Source organism: Sorex fumeus, unplaced genomic scaffold (genome assembly GCF_029834395.1).
Source record: "Sorex fumeus unplaced genomic scaffold, SorFum_2.1 ptg000122l, whole genome shotgun sequence".
Classification (NCBI taxonomy): Eukaryota; Metazoa; Chordata; class Mammalia; order Eulipotyphla; family Soricidae; genus Sorex; species Sorex fumeus.
Window position 1 is genome coordinate 54,182,876 of NW_026606179.1, and position 19,768 is coordinate 54,202,643.

A 19,768-nucleotide genomic window follows, 5' to 3' on the forward strand; every position below is an offset into this window, starting at 1 on the left:
CATTTTTCCCTCCTACTAAGACCAGCAACTGGGTCAGTCCAGATGGGTCCAAATCTGTACCCAGTGAGTCCCCCTGCAACCAAAAAGTTGTAATTAGCACCTGGTTAATGAATTATTATAGAAAGTCATTCTATGCCAGAAGCTGTTTTCTAGATTTACAAATAACTTTTTCATTCCAAATCATGTTCAAGCAATTAAAAATTATAACAAAAAAATTGAAAGCCTAAATGTAGTTTTCAGCAGCAAATCAAAAGGCAGGGTCAGGGCCCTGGGGTTTTCTGCCTCTGGAGGGAGCTGTGGGGTGAGCCCCAGGTACTGCACTAGGAGTAGCCCCTAGGTACTGCTGGGTGTGACCCTAAAGCAGCCCCTGGGTACTGCTGGGTGTGACACTGAAGCAGAAACCATCAATCACAGAGCAAACTTCTGTCCAAGTCTTGTCCTTGGAGTTTCCTATTTTTTGTTCTCATGGTGCATCTTGGATCCAGGATAAAGATTTTGATTTTTTTTAAGGACTAATTGATTTCCTGTGCTCTTTTCTGGAATTGGCATGGTTATGGTCATTTATTTTGCTGTAAGAGAAACTTAGCCGTAGTGGTTTATTGGTATATTGAATTTCCTTCATTTCTATAGCACAGAGGCATAGGGTAGAGCTGAAGCTGCAGTGATCAAAGTTGGTTTGCTACAGCGCCTTCTCCTGGGTCCTTCCCCCATTCAGAGATCCTTTGGCTTCCTGGCTTTGACCCTCACGAAGTGAGCAAACCTCTTACACTAAAGGCTACTTATTTTCTAACCTCACCTTTGAAAAACCCCAGCATGCTCGGACCCTGAAACACAACTCTTCGGTTCAAATTGCAGAAGCTCAGACCCCCTGAGCACCCTCTTATCACCCCCTCAGTGTGGGACAGGGCGGTTCTGCCGGCGCTTTCACCCCCACACAGCACAGCCTGACAGCCAGGCCTCAGACTGCTGATGGGGCTCCCCTTTCTCCATCCAGGTGACCTTATGCTCCAACACTGTGCAGAAATACGAGCTGGCCCTGGTGGTGGACGTGGAGGGCATCGGAGAGGAAGTGCTGGCGCTTCTAGTTACAGCAAGGTATCGCCTGCACCCTCTGTAGGGCTCCCCAGGACCCCTCGGGGAGGCCCACAGCCACTCCATACTAGATTGGGTCCCTTTTCATGCCAGGGACGCTGAATGTGCTATGCAAATGGCCAAAGCTTAGAAAACAGTGATGAGGAGAAAAGGGAGAGGGACAAGGGGCAAGGGGTTCAGGAGAACAGTGCTCTCAGGGGACTTGACGCCAGTATGTGGCTAAGGAGGCTCAAGCAGGACAAACATTGGGGCTGGGCTTCCTTTGCTCTCCCGCTCCTCAACTTTGGGGTCAGGAATCTTCCTCACGTCATGACCTCGGCAGGGAGAGTCTCGGTGTGAGAGTCGCTCCAGAGCTCGCTCCTGACCTAGTTCTTCCCATCAGCCACATGGCAGTACTACCTACTGCCCTCCTCCATGGGCCAGCCCCCTGCCATGCTGCCAGAGCCCCACTCCAGGAGTGGATAATATCTCAGGACCCACCCTACCCCCATTACCTGTGCAACACTCAGCACCATGGCAGGGACAGTAGTGCCCAGGTGATGTTTGGTGATGCTCTCTTTGACCGTGCTCTGGACAGGCTTGCCCTCGGGCTGACATGCACAGGCAGGGCAGCCTCAAACTACAGCCCACATATGGCTCCCGGCTCTCTCCCCTCCTCCTGCAGCCCTGGGGAATCTCGGACTTGGTGCCCACCAGGCAGTTGCGGGTACGGGGGTTAGAATCAGCGCCTTTACTTCTGCGGCAGCCTCTGAACCCCGTGACAGCCCTGTGTGCCATGGGATAGAGCCCTCCCCTCCCCACCAGCCTGCTGGCACCAGCCCCTCGCCCAGGGAAGGCTGAATCCAAAAGCACAGGAGATGTTAGTCCGCGCCCGCCAAGACTGCGCAGTTCCAGGAGTTCTGCTTCCCGTCCAGTTTCCATTAAAAAGTGGTGACAGTGGGCCGGGGGGAGGAGTGACAGGGGAGAAGATTTGAAAATGATTAATGTGGTTATTAGAGGGAAACTGTGTGGTGACAGTGACGAATGCATTTTGTTTGGACGCCGTGTGTTCCCCTTGTAGACAAGCTCCCCGCTCTCCAGTAAAATTATTGCTTTGTCATTGGGCAAAACAGTGACAGAATCTTGGGGTGCCCCCCCAAGCCTTTGCACTTCCGTAATGGACTCCTCTGGGCAGGTGTATCGTGCCCACCCTGGAACTGGTGAACTCGGAGGTGAACTTCGGGCACTGCTTCCTGAAGTACCCGTATGAGAAGACCGTTGCACTGTCCAACAAGAGCCACCTGCCAGGGGCCTACAAGATGCTGCTGCAGGTGGGTGCCCTGGCCTCGGGCCACCTCCTGGGTACTGTGAGGCCTGCCCAGGTAAGTGCCCTGGCCTTAGGCCGCCTCCTGGATACAGTGAGGCCTGTCCAGTGGGTGCCCTGGCCTCGGGCCGCCTCTGTGAGCCTGCCCAGGTAAGTGCTCAGTAAGTACTGTGAGCCTGCTCAGGTAAGTACTCAGTAAGTACTGAGTACTTATTGCCCAGGTAAGTACTGCCCAGGTAAGTACTTACTGCCCAGGTAAGTACTGAGTAAGTACTGAGTAAGTACTGAGTACTTACTGCCCAGGTAAGTACTGCCCAGGTAAGTACTGAGTAAGTACTGAGTACTTACTGCCCAGGTAAGTACTGCCCAGGTAAGTACTGCCCAGGTAAGTACTGCCCAGGTAAGTACTCAGTAAGTACTGTGAACCTGCCCAGGTAAGTGCCCTAGCCTCGGGCCACCTCCCGGGTGCTGTGAGGCCTGCCCAGGGGAGGGCCCGCACCTTTCTTGGCCTTTCTTCAGCTGGAGCCTGAAGCAGGAAGTGCAATCTTTCAGAAGCCAGAGCCCTGAGACCTTCCTCTGTCACTCGTGGGGGCGGAGGTGAGAGAGTGGCTAGGGCGGGGTGGGGGTGCTTTGCGAATATCCCCAGGATCTTGCCTTTGATCTAAAGGGAAGGGAGGCTAAGCCCCCCAAATACCGCTGTGTGGGAAAGGGGCCCAGCGAGTTGGCAGCATCTGGGTCTGACCAGAGCCCCACTGACCCCAGCAATGCGGGGCTCCTCAGTGCTCCTGCTGGCACCCTGGGAAGGAAATAGGGTCGTTCGTTGGGCTGCTCTGACACAAGCAGTCCCTCCAGTTGGAGCCCACATGACTGTTCTCCAGCTCTGACACGCCAGTCCATGCACACATGGACAGCCCAGGATCACTGAGCTAAGCCTGCGGCTTTTGCACAGCCCTGCTGGGGAGGTGGCCCAAGGCTGTAGGTACTCACCCTTCAGCTGAGAACTGAAGGGGAGCCACGGGCCCCTAGGAGCAAGAGGCAGAACATTTTCATGCCGTGGTTTAAGAAAGCAAGATGAAGAGCCAGGGCAGTAGTCCAATGGGAAGGGCCCTTGGTCACCGGCACCCCACATGGTCCCCAAGCCTCACCAGGGTTGATCCCTAAGCTCTTCTCTGATCTCTGCTGGGTGGGACCCAAAAGCCAAACAAACCAATGAGTGCAGAGACGTCGTGATGAACAGACTATATGAAGATGGAATCTGTGTTCCCCTCTCCCCACAGTGTGGCTCCAGGAGACCGCCTAGACCAGACCAGGTCAATTGTAGGCGCCTGGCAGCAGGCACCAGCTGCCAGCACTCTCTAGCAGCAGTGGCTCTACTGTGTTGCCTTGACTCACCCAGGCTTGTTGCTATGGAAGGTCCTCGTTCCATTTACTATTGTCATTGTTGCACAAGAACCTGTACCTCTTCAGAACAGGCTTCTGAGCTACATACACTGGCGAGCACTGGCTGACACCCTGCCTTCCTGCCTGCCTGGCTTCCTTCAAGCCTTTCATGCTTCCTGCCTTCCTGCCTTCCTGCCCGCCTTCCTGCCCTCCTTCCTGCTCTCTTCTCTTGCCTTTCTCCTTCCCCATGGAGAGCATGCTCTGAGCATGTGTGCAGACAGAGGCAGGTATGCGTTGAGGGAGGCCCAGTCCTGTCCAAAGGTCACAGCTCCTGGGGAGATGGACAGACGCCACTTGTCTTGGAGAGTGACAGAGGGTAAATCCTGGCTCTGGGCTGCCCTGGGGGCCAGGGTAGATGCAGGTGACAGGGAGTGGGCATTCCCAGAAGAGGTGGGAAGAAAGGAGTGGAAACCCCCTGTGTTTGGGACTCAGCAGCCTCTGCTGGTGGAGCATGAAGGGCTGAGGAGTGGGGGCCAGGCGGGACAGCGTTGGGTGCAGGAAGGTGGTCTGGAATGAACCCCCATTGCCAGCAGCTCACTTCTGCATCTTTCAGGGTGTATACTTTGACTTTGGGACTCAGATAGATCCCACGTAACCCTTAGGCTAAGTCGGGTTGCTTACCTCCATTTACTTCCTCAGACCATGACACATTTCATTCTTTTAAAAAAATTTTTTTGGTTTGGGATCTTGGAGGCTACCTCCAGCTCAGTGCTCAGAGGAGCATGTCGTGGCGGAGGTCCCACCAAGCCTTCGACCTGCAGAGTCGTCTCCTTCCTGGACTTGGGATGGCTCTTGTTTGGAATGCTCACCCCGTCTGCTTTTCGTGTGGGCTTATGCGGCTGCCTGCTCTCCCCACAGGCACCCCAAGGCTCGCCTCCAGCCATGCTGCTCTCCAGTCCCAGTCCCTGCGGGATCATCCAGGCCCACAGCACCATCCACATACCGCTGTCTCTGGAGACCCAGATCAGGGGGGAGCACTGTTCTCTCGTGAGCATCTCCACCTTTGGGAGCCAAGACCCCCCAATGGTAAGAGCCAGTTTTCAGAACTGCAGCACAAACCCTCCTCATGCTGGTGGTCACCTGTCTCCTGAATGCTGAGCTCGGGGCTGACGTCTCCACTCGGCACCACCATGGCGGGGGCTCAAGTTCTCTGGGGCCCCACCCACCACTCCATCTGGAAGTAGCATCCTAGGTGCCTTTCAGGGTCTCTGTCCCACCACCTGGACGCTGGTAAGACCCATGCAGCAGGCTCGAAGGGTGCAGCTTGTGGAGTACAGGGCTAGAAGGATGGTAAAAGGCCCTGCCTTGGGCATGTAGGGTCCCACCAAGGTCACAGGGACAGGCAGAGTTCACGGGCCAGTCAGCGTCCAGGGCCAGCTCTGTCACACTGCTGGCTGGCAGCAGAATGGGACCTATCCGGTTCATGGCCTGGGAATCACCAGCCTTGCTCCCGGACTGAGTATGGCACAGGATGAAGTCCGGGTGGCCTGAGCAGGTCACAGGTCACTCTGGACCCTGATTGACCATCAGAGCGAGGTGAGGCTCACTTAGGGGCACGTCCCCGGAACAGTCTCAGAGCTTACCCAGACAGCATCCCTGGGTCCCACAGAACTCGGAGCCCAGGGGCAGAGACTGCTGCTTCCCGTAGGCCTGCTTCTGACCCTGCCCTGGAAGGAAGGCCATCTGGAAGTGTCTGTTTCAGTCAAGGACACAACGCCAGTCACTGCTCTGTCCTTTCTCCCGTGTGGGTGCAGATTTGCAAGGTAAGGAGCATCGGAGAAGGCCCCGTTATCTACGTGCATCCCCTGGAACTTGATTTTGGGAGCATCTACGTCCTGCAGAACTTTTCCAAGGTCCTCAACCTGAGCAACCAGTCGTTCATCCCCGCCCTGTTCCGGGCATACATGGTAAGGAGCGGGGCTGGCATGGCGAAACTTGGCTTGGCCAGCATCTTCCTGACATCTTCTGTATTTGTGGCTGACCCCCGGGTCAGTGCATCCGCCCATCTTTCCCACCCCAGTTCTGCTTTATCAGAACCTTATTCTTCACTGAGAGACATGGTGTGTGTGTTGTTTGGTAATCAGGCAGTTAAATGCATAGACTGTGATCCCGGACAAGATGCAGTGAGTCTACCTAACTCTGACCCGCCTCCAGACACTACTTTCTCCGTGTCTATAGATTCATTGACGCTCTTTTCCATATAGCAATATTTTAATAGATTATAAGGATCTGTGAATATTTCAAGAGAGTATTTGTGGAAAAATAGAAAATATAGCAGCAAAAAGCCATAAAACAAATCCAGACACGAATCTGTGTAATTCCTATATATTTATCATGATGTTTTAGATCGCTAGTCTCCTATTCGCTCTGTTTTCAATATATACTAATAGAAATAATAGAGTGTTTGGTTAGGTTTGACATTTGCTGAATTTGGGGATTTTTAATCCAGTACTTGGAAGTAGTCTTGATTTTTTTTAAATTTTTATTAGTGAAACACCATGATGTACAGTTGTAGACTTACAGATTTTTGTGCTTGGGTTTCAGTTATACAATGATCCAGTACCCATCCCTCCACCAATGCCCATTCTCCAAACTTTTTTGTTAGTGAAACACCATGAGATACAGTTGTGGATGGGTGTTTGATAGTTGTACAATTGAAACCCAAGTAGTCTTGATTTTAGACATAGTTTTTCAAACTAAAGTTTCGAAAGTAGGGGCTGGAGTGATAGTACAGTGGGTAGAGCATTTGCCTTGCACGTAGCCGACCCAGGTTCGATTCCCAGCATCCCGTATGGTCCCCGAGCAGTGCCAGGAGTAGTTCCTGAGTGCAGAGCAGGAGTAAATCCTGTGCATCATTGTGTGACCCCCCCCCAAAAAAAAGGTTTCGAAAGTAGAACCATCCTCCTATTACCAATGCATTTGGCATTGAGTGAGGACCAATATCCAGTTTCAGCATTGGTTCTGCATGGCTGAAAAACATCACATGTTTTTAATTCTTTAAAAACCACCATGGGCAAGAGTGGGATGTGATTTTCTGTGGGTTAGTGATGGCTGTCAGTAAGTTCCCCCTAAGCCCCGCTTGCTATGATCAGCATTCATTTCAGGCTCATTTGTCACTTAACTTACATTTTGGACACAGGACCTTGGGTGTCTTGTGCAAAGAATACTGTTGAATAGTGTTTAAAGAAAGAGGCATCACTGGTCTGTGCCCTGGTGGGCAGCGTGGGGTCTTGGTGGGGAGACACGGCTTCCTGTCTGCTTGCAAGTGGGCAGACCGGCAGGAGAAGAGAAAGATGCAGCCCAGAGCAGCAAGATGTGGGTATGGAAGGCCTGTGCTTCCAGAGGCAGGAGCTGGGCGCTCCCCACAGGAGCCAACACAGCACTTGGCGCCAACACAGCAGCCAATCGCTCTTATTCCCCTTGTCCTCGGACATCTCCAACTTGGGGAGCTGTGAGTTATGGGAGTGAGGGTGAATAAAGTGAGCATATTTAGTGATCCAACTGATTGTTAAACTGAAGTTCTTTTCCACAAGGGCTTCATGATTCCATTCCTTGGATCCTTAACACCATCTTAAGGGACCAAGCATGCATTACAGCAGAGTTCTGCCGTCAAACTCCACTCCACTCTCTTTAGGAAAGCTGCATTTCTGGAGTTGTTTGTCCTTCACGTGTGAAAGTCTGTAGTTCTCACAGGTGCAGCTGTAGTTCTCACAGGTGCACATGAAACCCCTTTCACGTGTCAGTTGGGACATTGGATGGGATAGCTTAGTACATACTGTGTGTGTTAATACTGTACAAATGGAATTCCACTTGGAAGTTAGCTGCTATGGGAAGACATGGACACACCATTCATATGCACATCCTCAGAGAAATGACTAAGAATGGACACAGTGTCTCTGGCTAATTGCAGTTTCCATTGAAGCCGAGAGCCCCGTGCCCAAGGTGGTCCGTGCAGGTTGCTTCCAGCTGACTCAGAACAAGTGCAAGGACACCACCCCTTCTGTTCCCCAGTCGACAACACTGAGTCTGGACAGTCACTGCTGCTGCTGCAAAAGTGGATAGCAGGGGCAGCTCCCTTTCTGGCTGGCAGGAAATGTCAGCCCCAGATGTGCCCTGCTTTCCACCATCTGTCAGCCTTGGCTGCAGCTGCACACCCCAGGCCAGCCTTGGGCTTTGATTCACCCTTAACCAGAAACATCAGTTTTCTGTCAGCAGGAGGGGGGCTGCCGGAAGCCCAGGCTGGGAAGAAGGACACTGGAGCAGATGTGAGTTTCTCGGAAGTCAGTGCTCTCACACCCCTGGACCAGGGCTTTCTATCAAAGGCAAGTCTCTGGGAGTGGGGAGTACAGGGAGTGAAGAAGCAGTCAAGATCATTTATTTTGGCTTCATTAAAATCTCTGTATCCTGAATGTAAAGCAGCGCCCCCAACCCCAGAGGTTCCAACAGGCTGGCTTCATTCGAATTAAAGCAGAAGGATTCCAGCCAGAGGCATCCAGAGGAAGTAAAGGGAGGAAAGGCAGAAGGTAAGAGCGGAGCACAAAAAGGCCCCAGGTCTGGGTGCCAGGCTCCGCTCCTACCTGCGGGTGACAACAGGAATGAGGGCAGTGCTGTGGGGTCTCCGAAGGTATACGTCTCCTCTGCCTTGGTGCCCCTTGCAGGTGGAGGAAATGCATCATTCAGGACTGTGTGGAAGTTTCTGAAACCTTTAGCTCTTGCTCAGAGCTGGAGTCCCAGGCCTTGAGGACTTGTGTGCAGAGTTCAGGGCCGCCTGGGCACTTGGCAGGCCCAGAAACCTCCCCCGTGCCTTCGGCCCTGCGGTCTGCTCGGGAGCCATGGTGGCGCTCACATAGAAGCTGGACTCTGGGCCTCCTCCCCGTGGCAGAGCCACACCCAGTGACGAGGTGTCAGGAAACTATCTGGCTTGCCGGGCTCTTCAGATCCCAAGTCGTCAGTGTGGACCCCACTTCTATTATAGATGCTTAGGTACTTTCTGGTGGCCTGTTTTCTGTGCTTTGAATTCCCAGCATCTAGAAGCAGACTCAGAACTTTGATAATGATGATCTGAAGACGTTTGTGGTGGCTAAGGTCTCTTTGTGTCTAACTCTCCGCCACAGTGCCTGTGGGGTTTCATTCCGTACAACTCTGGAAGAAAATGCTGTTGTCATGTGCCATGCAATGGGTGGAGAGAATTGCCACATCCTCTGAGTGGCAGAGCCTGGTTCCAACCAGGCTTCTGCTAGAAAATGCAAAATCCAGAAGACAGAATCTCACAGGTCATATTGATGACCAACCAGAAGAAGAGGAAAGCTCCTGGTGGGCCAGCGACCTCCCTGGATTTAGAATGGCAGAGCTACTGGGTGTGATTGGTTTGAATATAAACCAAAGGAGAGGAGGGGATTGGGGACCTCTGTTGTCAGACTGTGATGCAGGAAATAAAAGATCCATATTTGTTGCTTTCCCGCATGGTTCTCAAGTCTTTATATCTTTATTCAGTCTGTCTCAGCTTTTAAAACTGGCTTTAGAGCACTGTTTTTTCTAATTATCTTTCATTTTTATAGTTAGTACTTGTCACCACAGCAGACAGTTAAGCTTGATCTTCCTTTATCTGGATCAATTTTGATATAATCCTGATTTCAGGCCCCATCTTCCCTCCCCTCCAAGTGTTGTGCCTTTTCCCTGACAAACATCAATGTCAGCCCACCCATTCTGGACTGAATATCTGTGTCTCCCTCAAATCCTTCCATTGAAATCCCAACCCCAGCGTGTACACAGGGCAGTGGGCTCTTGGCAGGTCCTTCCTTCAGGGAGAGCCAAGCCCTCACGAATAGCGTTAGTGGCCTCATGGAGGAAACCCAGACACCTCTTGCACCCTCTTGCACCCTCTCAGCCAGTTCCAGAGAAACTAAGAAAAACATCTGGCTGCACTAGAAGAGGGCCCTCATGACCAGCTGTGTGGACACTGTCCTCTCTGCCTTTCATTCTCCAGGACTCATTTCATTTCATCATCCTTTTATTCGTCGATTGCCTCGAGCAGGCCCCAGTAACATCTCTTTCATCCTCTTTCATCTCCAGGACTACAGAAAATAAATGTCTGTTGCTTATAAAACACCAGACTCCACTGTTGTATTATAGCAGCCCAAAGTGACCAAGGCACCAAATCACTGTAGGAAGTGGCTTTTGTTGTCATTATCAACTAACCAAAGTAATGTATCAACTTACATGTAATGTAAGCTACATATCCCCGTCTCCCCCATACAGTCTAATTTAGCCAGTCTTAAAATTGTTCAGATTTTCCTTACAAATAGGGAAATATTACTCAAATATTCAAGTACAGATGTATGGATCAAGAGGTTGTAGTGTATATATATCTACACAATGGAATACTATACACAATGAAATGCTATGCAGCTCTAAGAAAGAACAAAGCCATCCAATTTGCAACAACATGGATAGAACTAGAGGATGTCATGTGTTCGTGTACAGCCACATGCAAATGTACACTCATCAGAATGGTGGGAAAAAACAGGTTTTTATTTGACAAAGAAGAGGTGCACACATTAAATAGCAGAGAATGAAGGTTTAAAATTTAGAAAGAACATTATGGTTCCTGCTCAAAGATTCAACGTAGATTGCTGAGGCATATGACTTGAAAGTAATATAAGCTATGTATTCCTGCCTACCCCACACAGTCAAGTTTAGCCAGACTTAAAATTGTTCAGATTTTCCCCACAAATAGGGACATCAAGATGGAAGGCAAATACTAGGCCAATAGGAGCTGAGCAAGATGTCCTGTAAGAAAAAGTAGAAGCGCTGGATATAACACGAGACAATGTGAGTTGAGTTTGAGGGGATGAGGGGGCAATGGCGCCAGTGACAATCCAGAAGAAATGGAAGTTTCACCTGTGGTTGCTTTTCCTGGATAGTCCCACAAGAGATCGAAAAACTGAAACCGACTTTCAGAAAACTCGCCAGTCTAGAAGAAAAGCACTGAAGAACAGGTTTTGGGGAAACGACCAGTCTTGGTGAGGACTCTCTGAGACTACCCCTGGGAACAAAGGAAAACCAGAAGAGACTCTCGTTCCAGATCACTGAAATCTCTGCTTGAATAAAAAAGATCCATAACAGGACCAGAGCAATAGTACAGCATGTAGGGTGCTCAGCTTGCACATGACTGACCTGGGTTCAATCCCTGACATCCCATATGATCCCCCAAGCACCACCAGGGGTAATTCCTGAGTGCAGAGCAAGGAGTAACCCCCGAGTAGTATCAGGTGTGCCCATCCCCCCAAAAATATATACATAACAGCCTCCTCCCTCGCCCAACCCCAGATAGTTCCCAGAAACATGTATTGGAGAAAAAAAGAAAGAACTCTTAGTTTCAACATGTCTCTATAATTTTCTTATACAGCATCCATAATTTTCTTTAAAATAACAGCATACAATGAGATAAGAGGCAACCTAATCAAAAACTACAAACTGATCAAGAGAATAGAAGTCAAGATTTAGAAATTTGGTAGAGATCTGGAAACTATAAAGGAGAACAAATGGAAAGTAGAGACCTCAAAATAATTACAATTGGAATTCAGAACTCAATAGACATTCTCAATTAGATGTGGACGAAGAAGTGATGGTGGGCCAAAGTAAATCAGAAGGAACTACTCTAAATGAAATAAAAATAAAACAGAAAAAAACAGATTAGTCACGGAAAGAGGGATGAAGATCAGAGAATAAGAGCAAAAGTGGAGCCGCAGCTACTGTGACAGAGACATCAATCCATATCTCAAAAGGCACAAGGAGGGGAAAGCAAGACAAATAACAAGGAAAACCACATTTAGGCAGGGCATAATAAATCTGCTGAAGTGCAAAGAATATAGTCAGCCAGAGGAAATAGTTTAAGAGAACTGCTAAATTTCTAGGCACATGGAGGGCAGCAGGTCATGACGAGAAGTAAGAACAGCAGCAAGCCTTCCCCCAGGGCTTGAATCCCAGTTCTCTCTCCATCCATTTCTAGAACATGAGGAGAAAATGGACATATTCTTTTTTGGACGCCTGCAGCTATGAGCAAAAGTGGGCATAAACGAATAGCTGGATATCTGCCTGGTGACCCTTGGCTGACAGTGGTCAGCCCAAGCATACAGAGGTCACTCTTAGATCTAAGTATTTACTAAGTTCCACCAAGAAAGCTTGTAACCCTTGAGAAACTGTCACTGTCACTGTCCTCCAGTTTGTTCATCAGTTTGCTTGAGCAGGCCCAGTAATGTCTCCATCGTGAGACTTGTTGTTTCTGTGTTTGGCATATCGAATACGTCACGGGTAGCTTGCCAGGCTTTGCTGTGCGGGCGATATACTCTCGGTCGGGCTCTCCGAGAGGGGCAGAGGAATCAAACTCGGGTCGGCCACGTGGGCCACGTGCAAGGCAAACGCCCTCCCCGCTGTGCTAGCACTCCAACCCATAAGGAAAAGAAACATAAAAACTAAGACTGGAGGAAACAGAGACAATGCAGTGAAAAGAAAGCTTAAAATAATCACAGAGCCAGAAAAAGAGTATATGGGAGTGGGGAGTGGAGGGGCGGGGGGGTTGGAACCTGCATCACAGCGTCTTTCATGCAACCAAGTAGGAGTATCAGGAGCAGCCCCGATGGCCCCCTGGACACATTACTGCAGGGCTTCTGCAACTGCCCCTCCTCGGCCCTCGCATGGATCCTCTGGCCTGGTTGGCCAAAACTTTCCTGGCCTGGAGACCATAAATAAATAAAAGTAAAGTGATAATTAATAATCTTAGGGAAATAAAAAATTAAAACTTTGTATCCGTGAACAAAAACAGGCTGATATTTTTAATGACAAAAATGAGTTCATAGGAGTCAAGGTTTAATCACACATGAAAGTTTTTAATCGAATACTTTCATAAGTATTTTAGAAAATAAATAAACTACCAAAAAATGGACAAGAAAAAAAGATCTAGGAGAGCAATAAGGAAAGAAAGCTTAGAAAATGAGATGATTTGTTCAGGAGTTCTAAGACCCAAACAAATGGTTCCAGAAAGAACAAAACTTGATAATGATGGTGAAGAAATTATGCAAGAAGCAATTCAATGAATATATCCTGAACCCAGGAGGGGAATTTATGGAGACGCCTGATTAAATGTGCTGCATTATGAATGGACGTGGGCCCATTGCCAAGGCTTACTATCATTATGTTCCAGAACGCTGGCCATGAAAGACTATAGGAACTTTCAGATAGAAAAGGAAAAAAATTAATGGTGAAAAACAAAAAATTAGGAACCAGGCCAGCATCAGATTTCTTGACAATAACTGGGGGGGGAGGGGGGGAGGGGACAGGGACGTCCTGAAGGGAAATAAATCCTGAACTTGAATTCATCATCTGAATTCATCATTCCGCCCATCGTGACTAATCAATTGCCGGGGTAGAGTAAGGACATTCCAGGCATGTAAGATCGCCAAAAATCTACACTCCAGGAACCTTTGCTCAGGAAGGTGCTGGAGAACGTGCTCCCCGACAATAGGAAGGACATGAGGCCCAGGAAGCAGGGGCTCAGACACAGGAGGAAGAACTCAGGGAACACACTGTGGTACCACGGGTATGTCCCGGACACCAGCCACATTGCAGGCCCATCCTGCAGCCAGTCCTTGCAGGGGTCACAGAACAGACAGCTCCAGGGGAGCGTGGAGGAAGAGGAGGAGGAGGAGGAGGAGGGGGAGGGGGAGAAGGGGGAATAGGAGAGGAGAAGGGGGAATAGGAGAGTGGAGGAGGAGGAGGAGGAGGAGGAGGAGGAGGAGGAGAAAAAATAGCAGTGACCACTTGGAGATTTGAAGAAAACTCCAAAAGAAAGTGCCAAAGCAGGGCCAGAGCAAAGGCCAAAAGGCTGGGGCACAGGCTTTCCATGCAGAGCCTCGGGCTGGGTTCCCAGCACCACAGTGTCCCCTGAGTACCACCAGGAGTGGCCCAGCAACAAAAAATGCTGAAACAATTGAGCTAGAGTGCACACCTGGCATGCATGAGGGCCCAAGTTCAATCCCATCACCACGTGATCCGTGGCACCTCCCCACCAAAAAAGTAAACAAAAAACCTTCATTGATATTTAGATAATAATGGGAATAATGGTGAAGGTGGGGGTCAAGGGGTAGCTTCACTATCTGCCTTTTCTGGAACCAATTAACATTGTAACTTGTGCACATGTGAATATTTCATTAAAATAAAATTTACTTAAATTGTGGCACCAGACAGAATGTATAGTATAATTATGTGAGGGGAAGCATACACACAAATATGTTTCTTTCAGAGTCACAAAAATGGAAAGATGCACAGAAAACTGAAGTCCTGACCTACCCTTATCAGTGGGTATGGGGCTGCCACCGCAGAGATGTTCTGCCCTCAAATCTCCTAGCATTCACTCTGTGTACATGGGTTACTCCTAAAGAAAAGGTCTCAAAGAAAGAAACCAGGATTGAATCTGAACAAAGAGTGTAAAGAGAATGAAATGAGTTAGAAAGAGAGTGACCCTGTCCTTTTAGAATAAGTGCTTTATTCAGCAACTGTGCATCATCTTGTTAGACAAATAACATTAGCACTGTAGCACTGTCTTCCCGTTGTTCATCAATTTGCTCGAGCGGGCCCAGTAAAGTCTCCATTGTGAGACTTGTTGTTACTGTGTTTGGCATATCGAATGCGTCGTGGGTAGCTTGCCAAGCTTTACCATGTGGACAAGATATTCTCAGTAGCTTGCTGGGCTCTCCGAGAGGGGTGGAGGAATTAAACCCGGGTCAGCCGGGTTGGCTGCATGCAAGGCAAACGCCCTACCCACTGTGCTCTACCCCACAAATAACATTATCCTTACAAAACAAAGGAAGATAAAGATGAGAAAGAAATTACTTGGTGCCGTGATCACAGTTAAATGTTGGGTCTCCATCTGAAATGACACTGTGTGTGTGTATGTGCGTGTGTGTGTGTGTGTGTGTGTGTGTGTGTGTGTGTGTGCACCCCTACCCTCTCCAGGGCCGCCCATGGCACGATGTTCTTTCTTCATCAACTCTTTTCACTCAGCACTGCGGTATAGTCACTTTTAGTATGAATTATTAAAGAACTTCTCTACACCCATTGTTTTCGGTGACTGATTTTATTGCATCATTTATTTCCACTACAGTTGATTTAACTAATCCCCTACTTATAGACTTTCCCAGTTTCAGCCCCGTAAACAGTGCTCGCCGCCTAATTGCTGCTCTCGTCCTTCACTATTTCCTTCCCCAAAGATCCTAGAAATGCAATCTTAAAAATGCTCACCCAGAAAACGGGCCCCAATTTACATCTGCCCCAAATGTGCCGAACAGCACCACCCTCTCCCAGTCCCTTACCAACATTTGTTTTGTTTTTGCCAGATCTGGCAGGTGATAAAAAAAAAAATGTTGTTTCATGACTTAAATTTGTATTTCTTTGAAATGTTTGTGATGCCAAACATTTCCTTATTTTAACTAAGCAATAAATATATTTGATCATCTTCCCCACCGCAGAGCCTAATTGTGCTGTCTGTAATTGCTCCAGATTGGTTTCTTTCTTGAGTTTCCACTCTTAGGGAGAACAGGAGATGGAAGTTACAGTATGGAGTGTGCTGTGTAATGATACATATGCATCATAGCAGAGGGGAGGAAGTGATCGATGTTTCTACACAGGCCAGAGCATTTCCATGGAGACTTGAAGGATGAGAAGGAAGGCGGGAGCCATGGCAAGAATGTGTCTGGAACGGCAGGGAGGGGAGGGTGAGTTTCCGGCAGCTGAGCCACAGGCGCATGCTGGACACGGAAGTGCCTTCAGAAGTGGGCACGGGTGCCCTTTGTTACAGAATTTGGAACAGATCCTCCAGATCAGACGCACCTATCTGATTGGCAAACCTGTCTTAACTGAAGACACCAAAAGTATCACTGTAGCCACCAGGTATGAGGTCCAGGACCCCTGGAAATCGCCTGTGAAGTTTGGGGGCTGGAGGAATTTCCAAGGGAGGAGACCCATAGCTTCTTCGGAAGGGGAGAGAAGATCCAAGCCCACCCTGAGGCAGATGGAGTGTAGCTTGATTGCCGTTTGATTGCCCCCTTAAGTAGCACATGGGGCAGATGAGGAAACAGATTCAAAGGTACAAGGTGGGCCTGAGGTTCCTGGCTCGGAAGAGCAGGGTGACCGCCAGTGGCTCTGACCCAGAAGCACTTGCCTTTCATGCCGCCTCACCCGCTGCCTCGCCGGTAAAGCCCGGCCCTGTTCCTTTTGTGCTTCATTCCTTGGTTTCCAGTTCATTATTTTAAGCAGCAAAAATGAGTCACTCCAAGAAAGAGCACCGTCTGACAGGAGATGCCATTTGAAAGACGAGAAGCAGAAAGGTCTCGGGGCCGCTCATTGTTCTCGGGCCACAAAGAATCGATCGTCTGCTGAGATAATAGTAGAAATGCTGGTTCCAGTGGTGATGTGCCACCTCTCATCCCGTGAAGGAAATTCTTACGGATTTCTATTGACAGCAGAGGCATTTTGAACTGAGCACACGGTGCTCTTTCCCCCGGCTTCCTAGTCAGCAGCCCCGAGAACGGGAGGTCTGGCTGAGAAGTGCTCCTTCTCCGTATTGTTGAAATGACAGGTGCAAACAATAGCATTCGCTCCCGTCCCGACATGTATTAAACGGCCGAGAAGAAACTTGTAACGGCTGTTTCTCCCTGGGAGCTGAGCTCCGCCTGAGCAGTGGCTGAGGGGTTTCCTGTCAGGTAAAAAGCAAATGTCATCCGTGACAGGACAGCCCCCGGGGACCGGGGTCACACTCATGCCCAGTGAGCACAGCGTTCTGCTCCACCAGAGATGCCCTTGGCCACGGGCACACACCAGCCCTCTGACTGTTGGGCCCCACACCGTGAAGAAGCAGATGCAGGGCTGGAGTTTGGGTGGGAGGCTCATTTTTGTCACCTTTGGAACAAGTAGATAAATGTGTCTTTCTGGCTGTGCAATGAATTACCAAACAGTGACTTCAGACAACACAAATGCCTGATCTGTCTCCATCGGTCAGAAGCCTAGGCCTGCCTGACGTGATTCTCTTCGTGGGATGTCAATAAGCTGAAGTCAAGGTGCGGGCCGAGGTCCCTTCCCTTCCCTCAGCCTTCCAAGAGCTTGAGTAGGACAGGGTCGCCCCCAGGCCCCCACAGTGCTGGCACTTTGTTTTGTGTGATGGAATAACTAAGACCCCTGTTCCTTTAGCTTCAGTCAGAGACTGCTCTTAACTGCTGGAGAACCACCCTCAGTTGCCCTGTCAGGGACCCCTCTCTCGCTCCTCTCAACGGGCATCTCTCTCCCCGGACCCCGACCTGGTGTTCACCTGATGAAGGCAGGCACTCTCGGGAAAGTCACCTCGCCTGCACCTCAGTGGCATCTGGATTCATGTTTGATGGAATGACCGGGAAAAGATCACTGTAGACCGGGAAACCACTGCCTGCCGGCCTTCTCTGAGTGTTTCCCATCCCCAGGCCTCCTCAGCTGCTGCTTCTTTCTCTCAGCTCCTGTCTTTTAGAGTCTGTTACATTCCTGAGTACTGGTATGTGTCCAGGCCCATTTCTGATTTTGGCAAAATGATGAACATGTCTGTCACCTTGTGAGGGCTTCCTACGCCCGCGCTTTCGCCTGAGTTTCATACAGGTTTCCCTCATCTAACCCTCACAACTCTACACCAAGGCTCCATCTGGATCATATCATGTGACACTTGAGTCTTACAGCTTGAGATGGAAGCCATAGCTGGGGGCGTGGCCTGCGTTGCCAGCTGGAAGCGTCAGAGCCAGGATGTAAATCCCCCTCTCTTCCTCCTCCGCTGCCTTCTCCTCCCCCTCCTTCTCCTCCCCTTCTCTCCTGTCCTGTGGAATGTGCACTTGGGAAGGTCACTGATTGTCCTCCATAGCCCAACACTTTCTCAGCCATCCATATCTTCTTTTGCCAAGTTTGCCAGCTAATAACAGCAATTGTAACATGGGCCAAGCCCCCACTTAGAAACAAAGGACGCCCCTCAGAGTCAAAGCAGCGGAGATACCTACGGGGGGTCAGTGAGTGAGAACCTGACTTGAGGGAAGGACAGTTCAGTTCCTCGGTCGCTGGCATGTGAACGTGCCTTGTCCTTGGATTCTGTGATAGATGCTGCAGCTGGCTTGTCTGCCAAACATTGATTAATAAGCTTCATCAAGAGGAAAAATCACCAATTCAGCCCCAGGGAGCAACTTCAGATTCTCCTTGGCTCTAGAGCAGTCAACCTTTGTGACAGGGTCAGAAAAGGAGTAGTCCCTGTCCACTGGAAACAAATGTTCCCACCTTGGACAAGCACGCCCACCCGTGACAGCGACTCTCCACTGTCTCCACTCTGGGCGGACGGCTGACCTGTGCCAGGGTGAGAACAGGACAATAAACAGGTAGACAGGAAAGAAGGCATTGGCATTCAGAAGTCCACTCTCCTGAGGCCTGGGCAGTGGAGCAGAACCAACAAGGCAGCGTTACAGAGAGGCTGGCAGTTCCCCCACAGACTCCCATTTCTCCTGAACCTAAAGCCAGAGGATATTTCCCAGCCCCTTTAGCATGACAAGTGGGCAGAGGCAGGGTGTACCCAGACTCAGGCATAGAATCTGACTCTCTCTTCCTTCTGCTTGTCCAGCCTGATGTCAAGGTCCAAGGCCCTTAGAAATCACAAAGTAAACATGCCAGAATCGGAAGTAGGAGGTCTACCCAAATGACTGATCGAGCAGAGGCCCACCCTTTGGAATTCCTGAGAACTGGAAATGAGCCAGAATTGACTCCCTGATAACAGGAACCTTCCTGTTACGGGAGCTAGCATTTCCATATCTGAGATAGAAGACTTAAAGAAACCAAAGAAAGACTTGCAGTCTAAGGAGAAAATTGATTGTGATTTGCGTGTGTCATTTTGATTGTGTAGTCAGCCTGAAAATTCAGTAAGTCAAACTTTCTCTTGCTAATAATAATCTATGATCCTGAAAATTAAAGGTATGCGGATTCTTTGGGTTTCTAATGTTTTAAGATAAAATTATAAACAAATGCAGTTTATTTTCACGGAAAGACATACTTTGCTAACTTTTCTCAACATTTTAATACTCCCTTCAGGCTAATTTGGTATAAGTAGAAATGAGAAAATTTTAGGGAAAAAGATTGAGTCAAACAAAAGCCAGCATTATTTTCTACAACTGTCCTTTGAATACAGAGATAATTATCTTACAAATATCCTACCTTGGTCCAGTTTCTCTAATGTGACACTAATGCTTAATTGTTTCTTTTACACCAATGTCACTAGAAGTACCTTGTATGGAAAGCCATGGACAGAACTCTTAACTTTGAGCTAATCCTCTAATTTTCATTAATACAAAAACTAAAGTTTCCTCATTTACATGCATTGACATTCTTCTTATAAACAATGTTGATCCTGGGAACTGTTCTTGGCTTCATTTATTAAATATTTTTAATATATTAGTTCCAGTGCTGACTTTCAGACCTAGAGGAAGTGGAATTAGCATTCTGGTGTGATGCGTAGGATTTTTCCTGTTATAAACTGGGGGAGTCGGCATTTGGGTTTGTGGTAGATGCCCTAGCAGGGCTCGGAGGCTGCAGCGCAGCAGAACACTTGCTTTGCATGCGTGAGGCTCTGGGTCCGACCCCCACACTGCAGATAATTAACAAGTAAGCAAATAAATATTGGAACCTTCTTACTGAAGTCTCTGTGGGGCTGTCCTGAATGGCTAAGCCACTGACCAAGTATGCAGGTGAACTGAATCTGTATTTTAGCGATATCCCAGGTCCTGCCACCCCATGCGATCCTGCCCAGGGCACTTTCTGGTGCTCCCTGCAAGCTGCAGACTCCTGCTTTTCTCATCCTCAGGCTGCCCCGCGGAACTCTGATTTTCT

At 49.1% G+C, this 19,768-nt stretch overlaps 1 protein-coding gene across 1 annotated transcript in view; it reads left to right on the plus strand.

Annotated features, from left to right (window-relative positions):
• Nucleotides 1–19,768, plus strand: part of HYDIN (HYDIN axonemal central pair apparatus protein) — a 281,658-nt gene that overhangs the window by 153,183 nt on the left and 108,707 nt on the right. Inside the window, exons 15-18 of the mRNA XM_056137053.1 lie at nucleotides 995–1,095; nucleotides 2,267–2,402; nucleotides 4,694–4,861; nucleotides 5,590–5,742. Of these exons, the coding sequence (XP_055993028.1) occupies nucleotides 995–1,095; nucleotides 2,267–2,402; nucleotides 4,694–4,861; nucleotides 5,590–5,742 (558 nt within the window). The remainder of the gene's footprint in view (nucleotides 1–994; nucleotides 1,096–2,266; nucleotides 2,403–4,693; nucleotides 4,862–5,589; nucleotides 5,743–19,768) is intronic.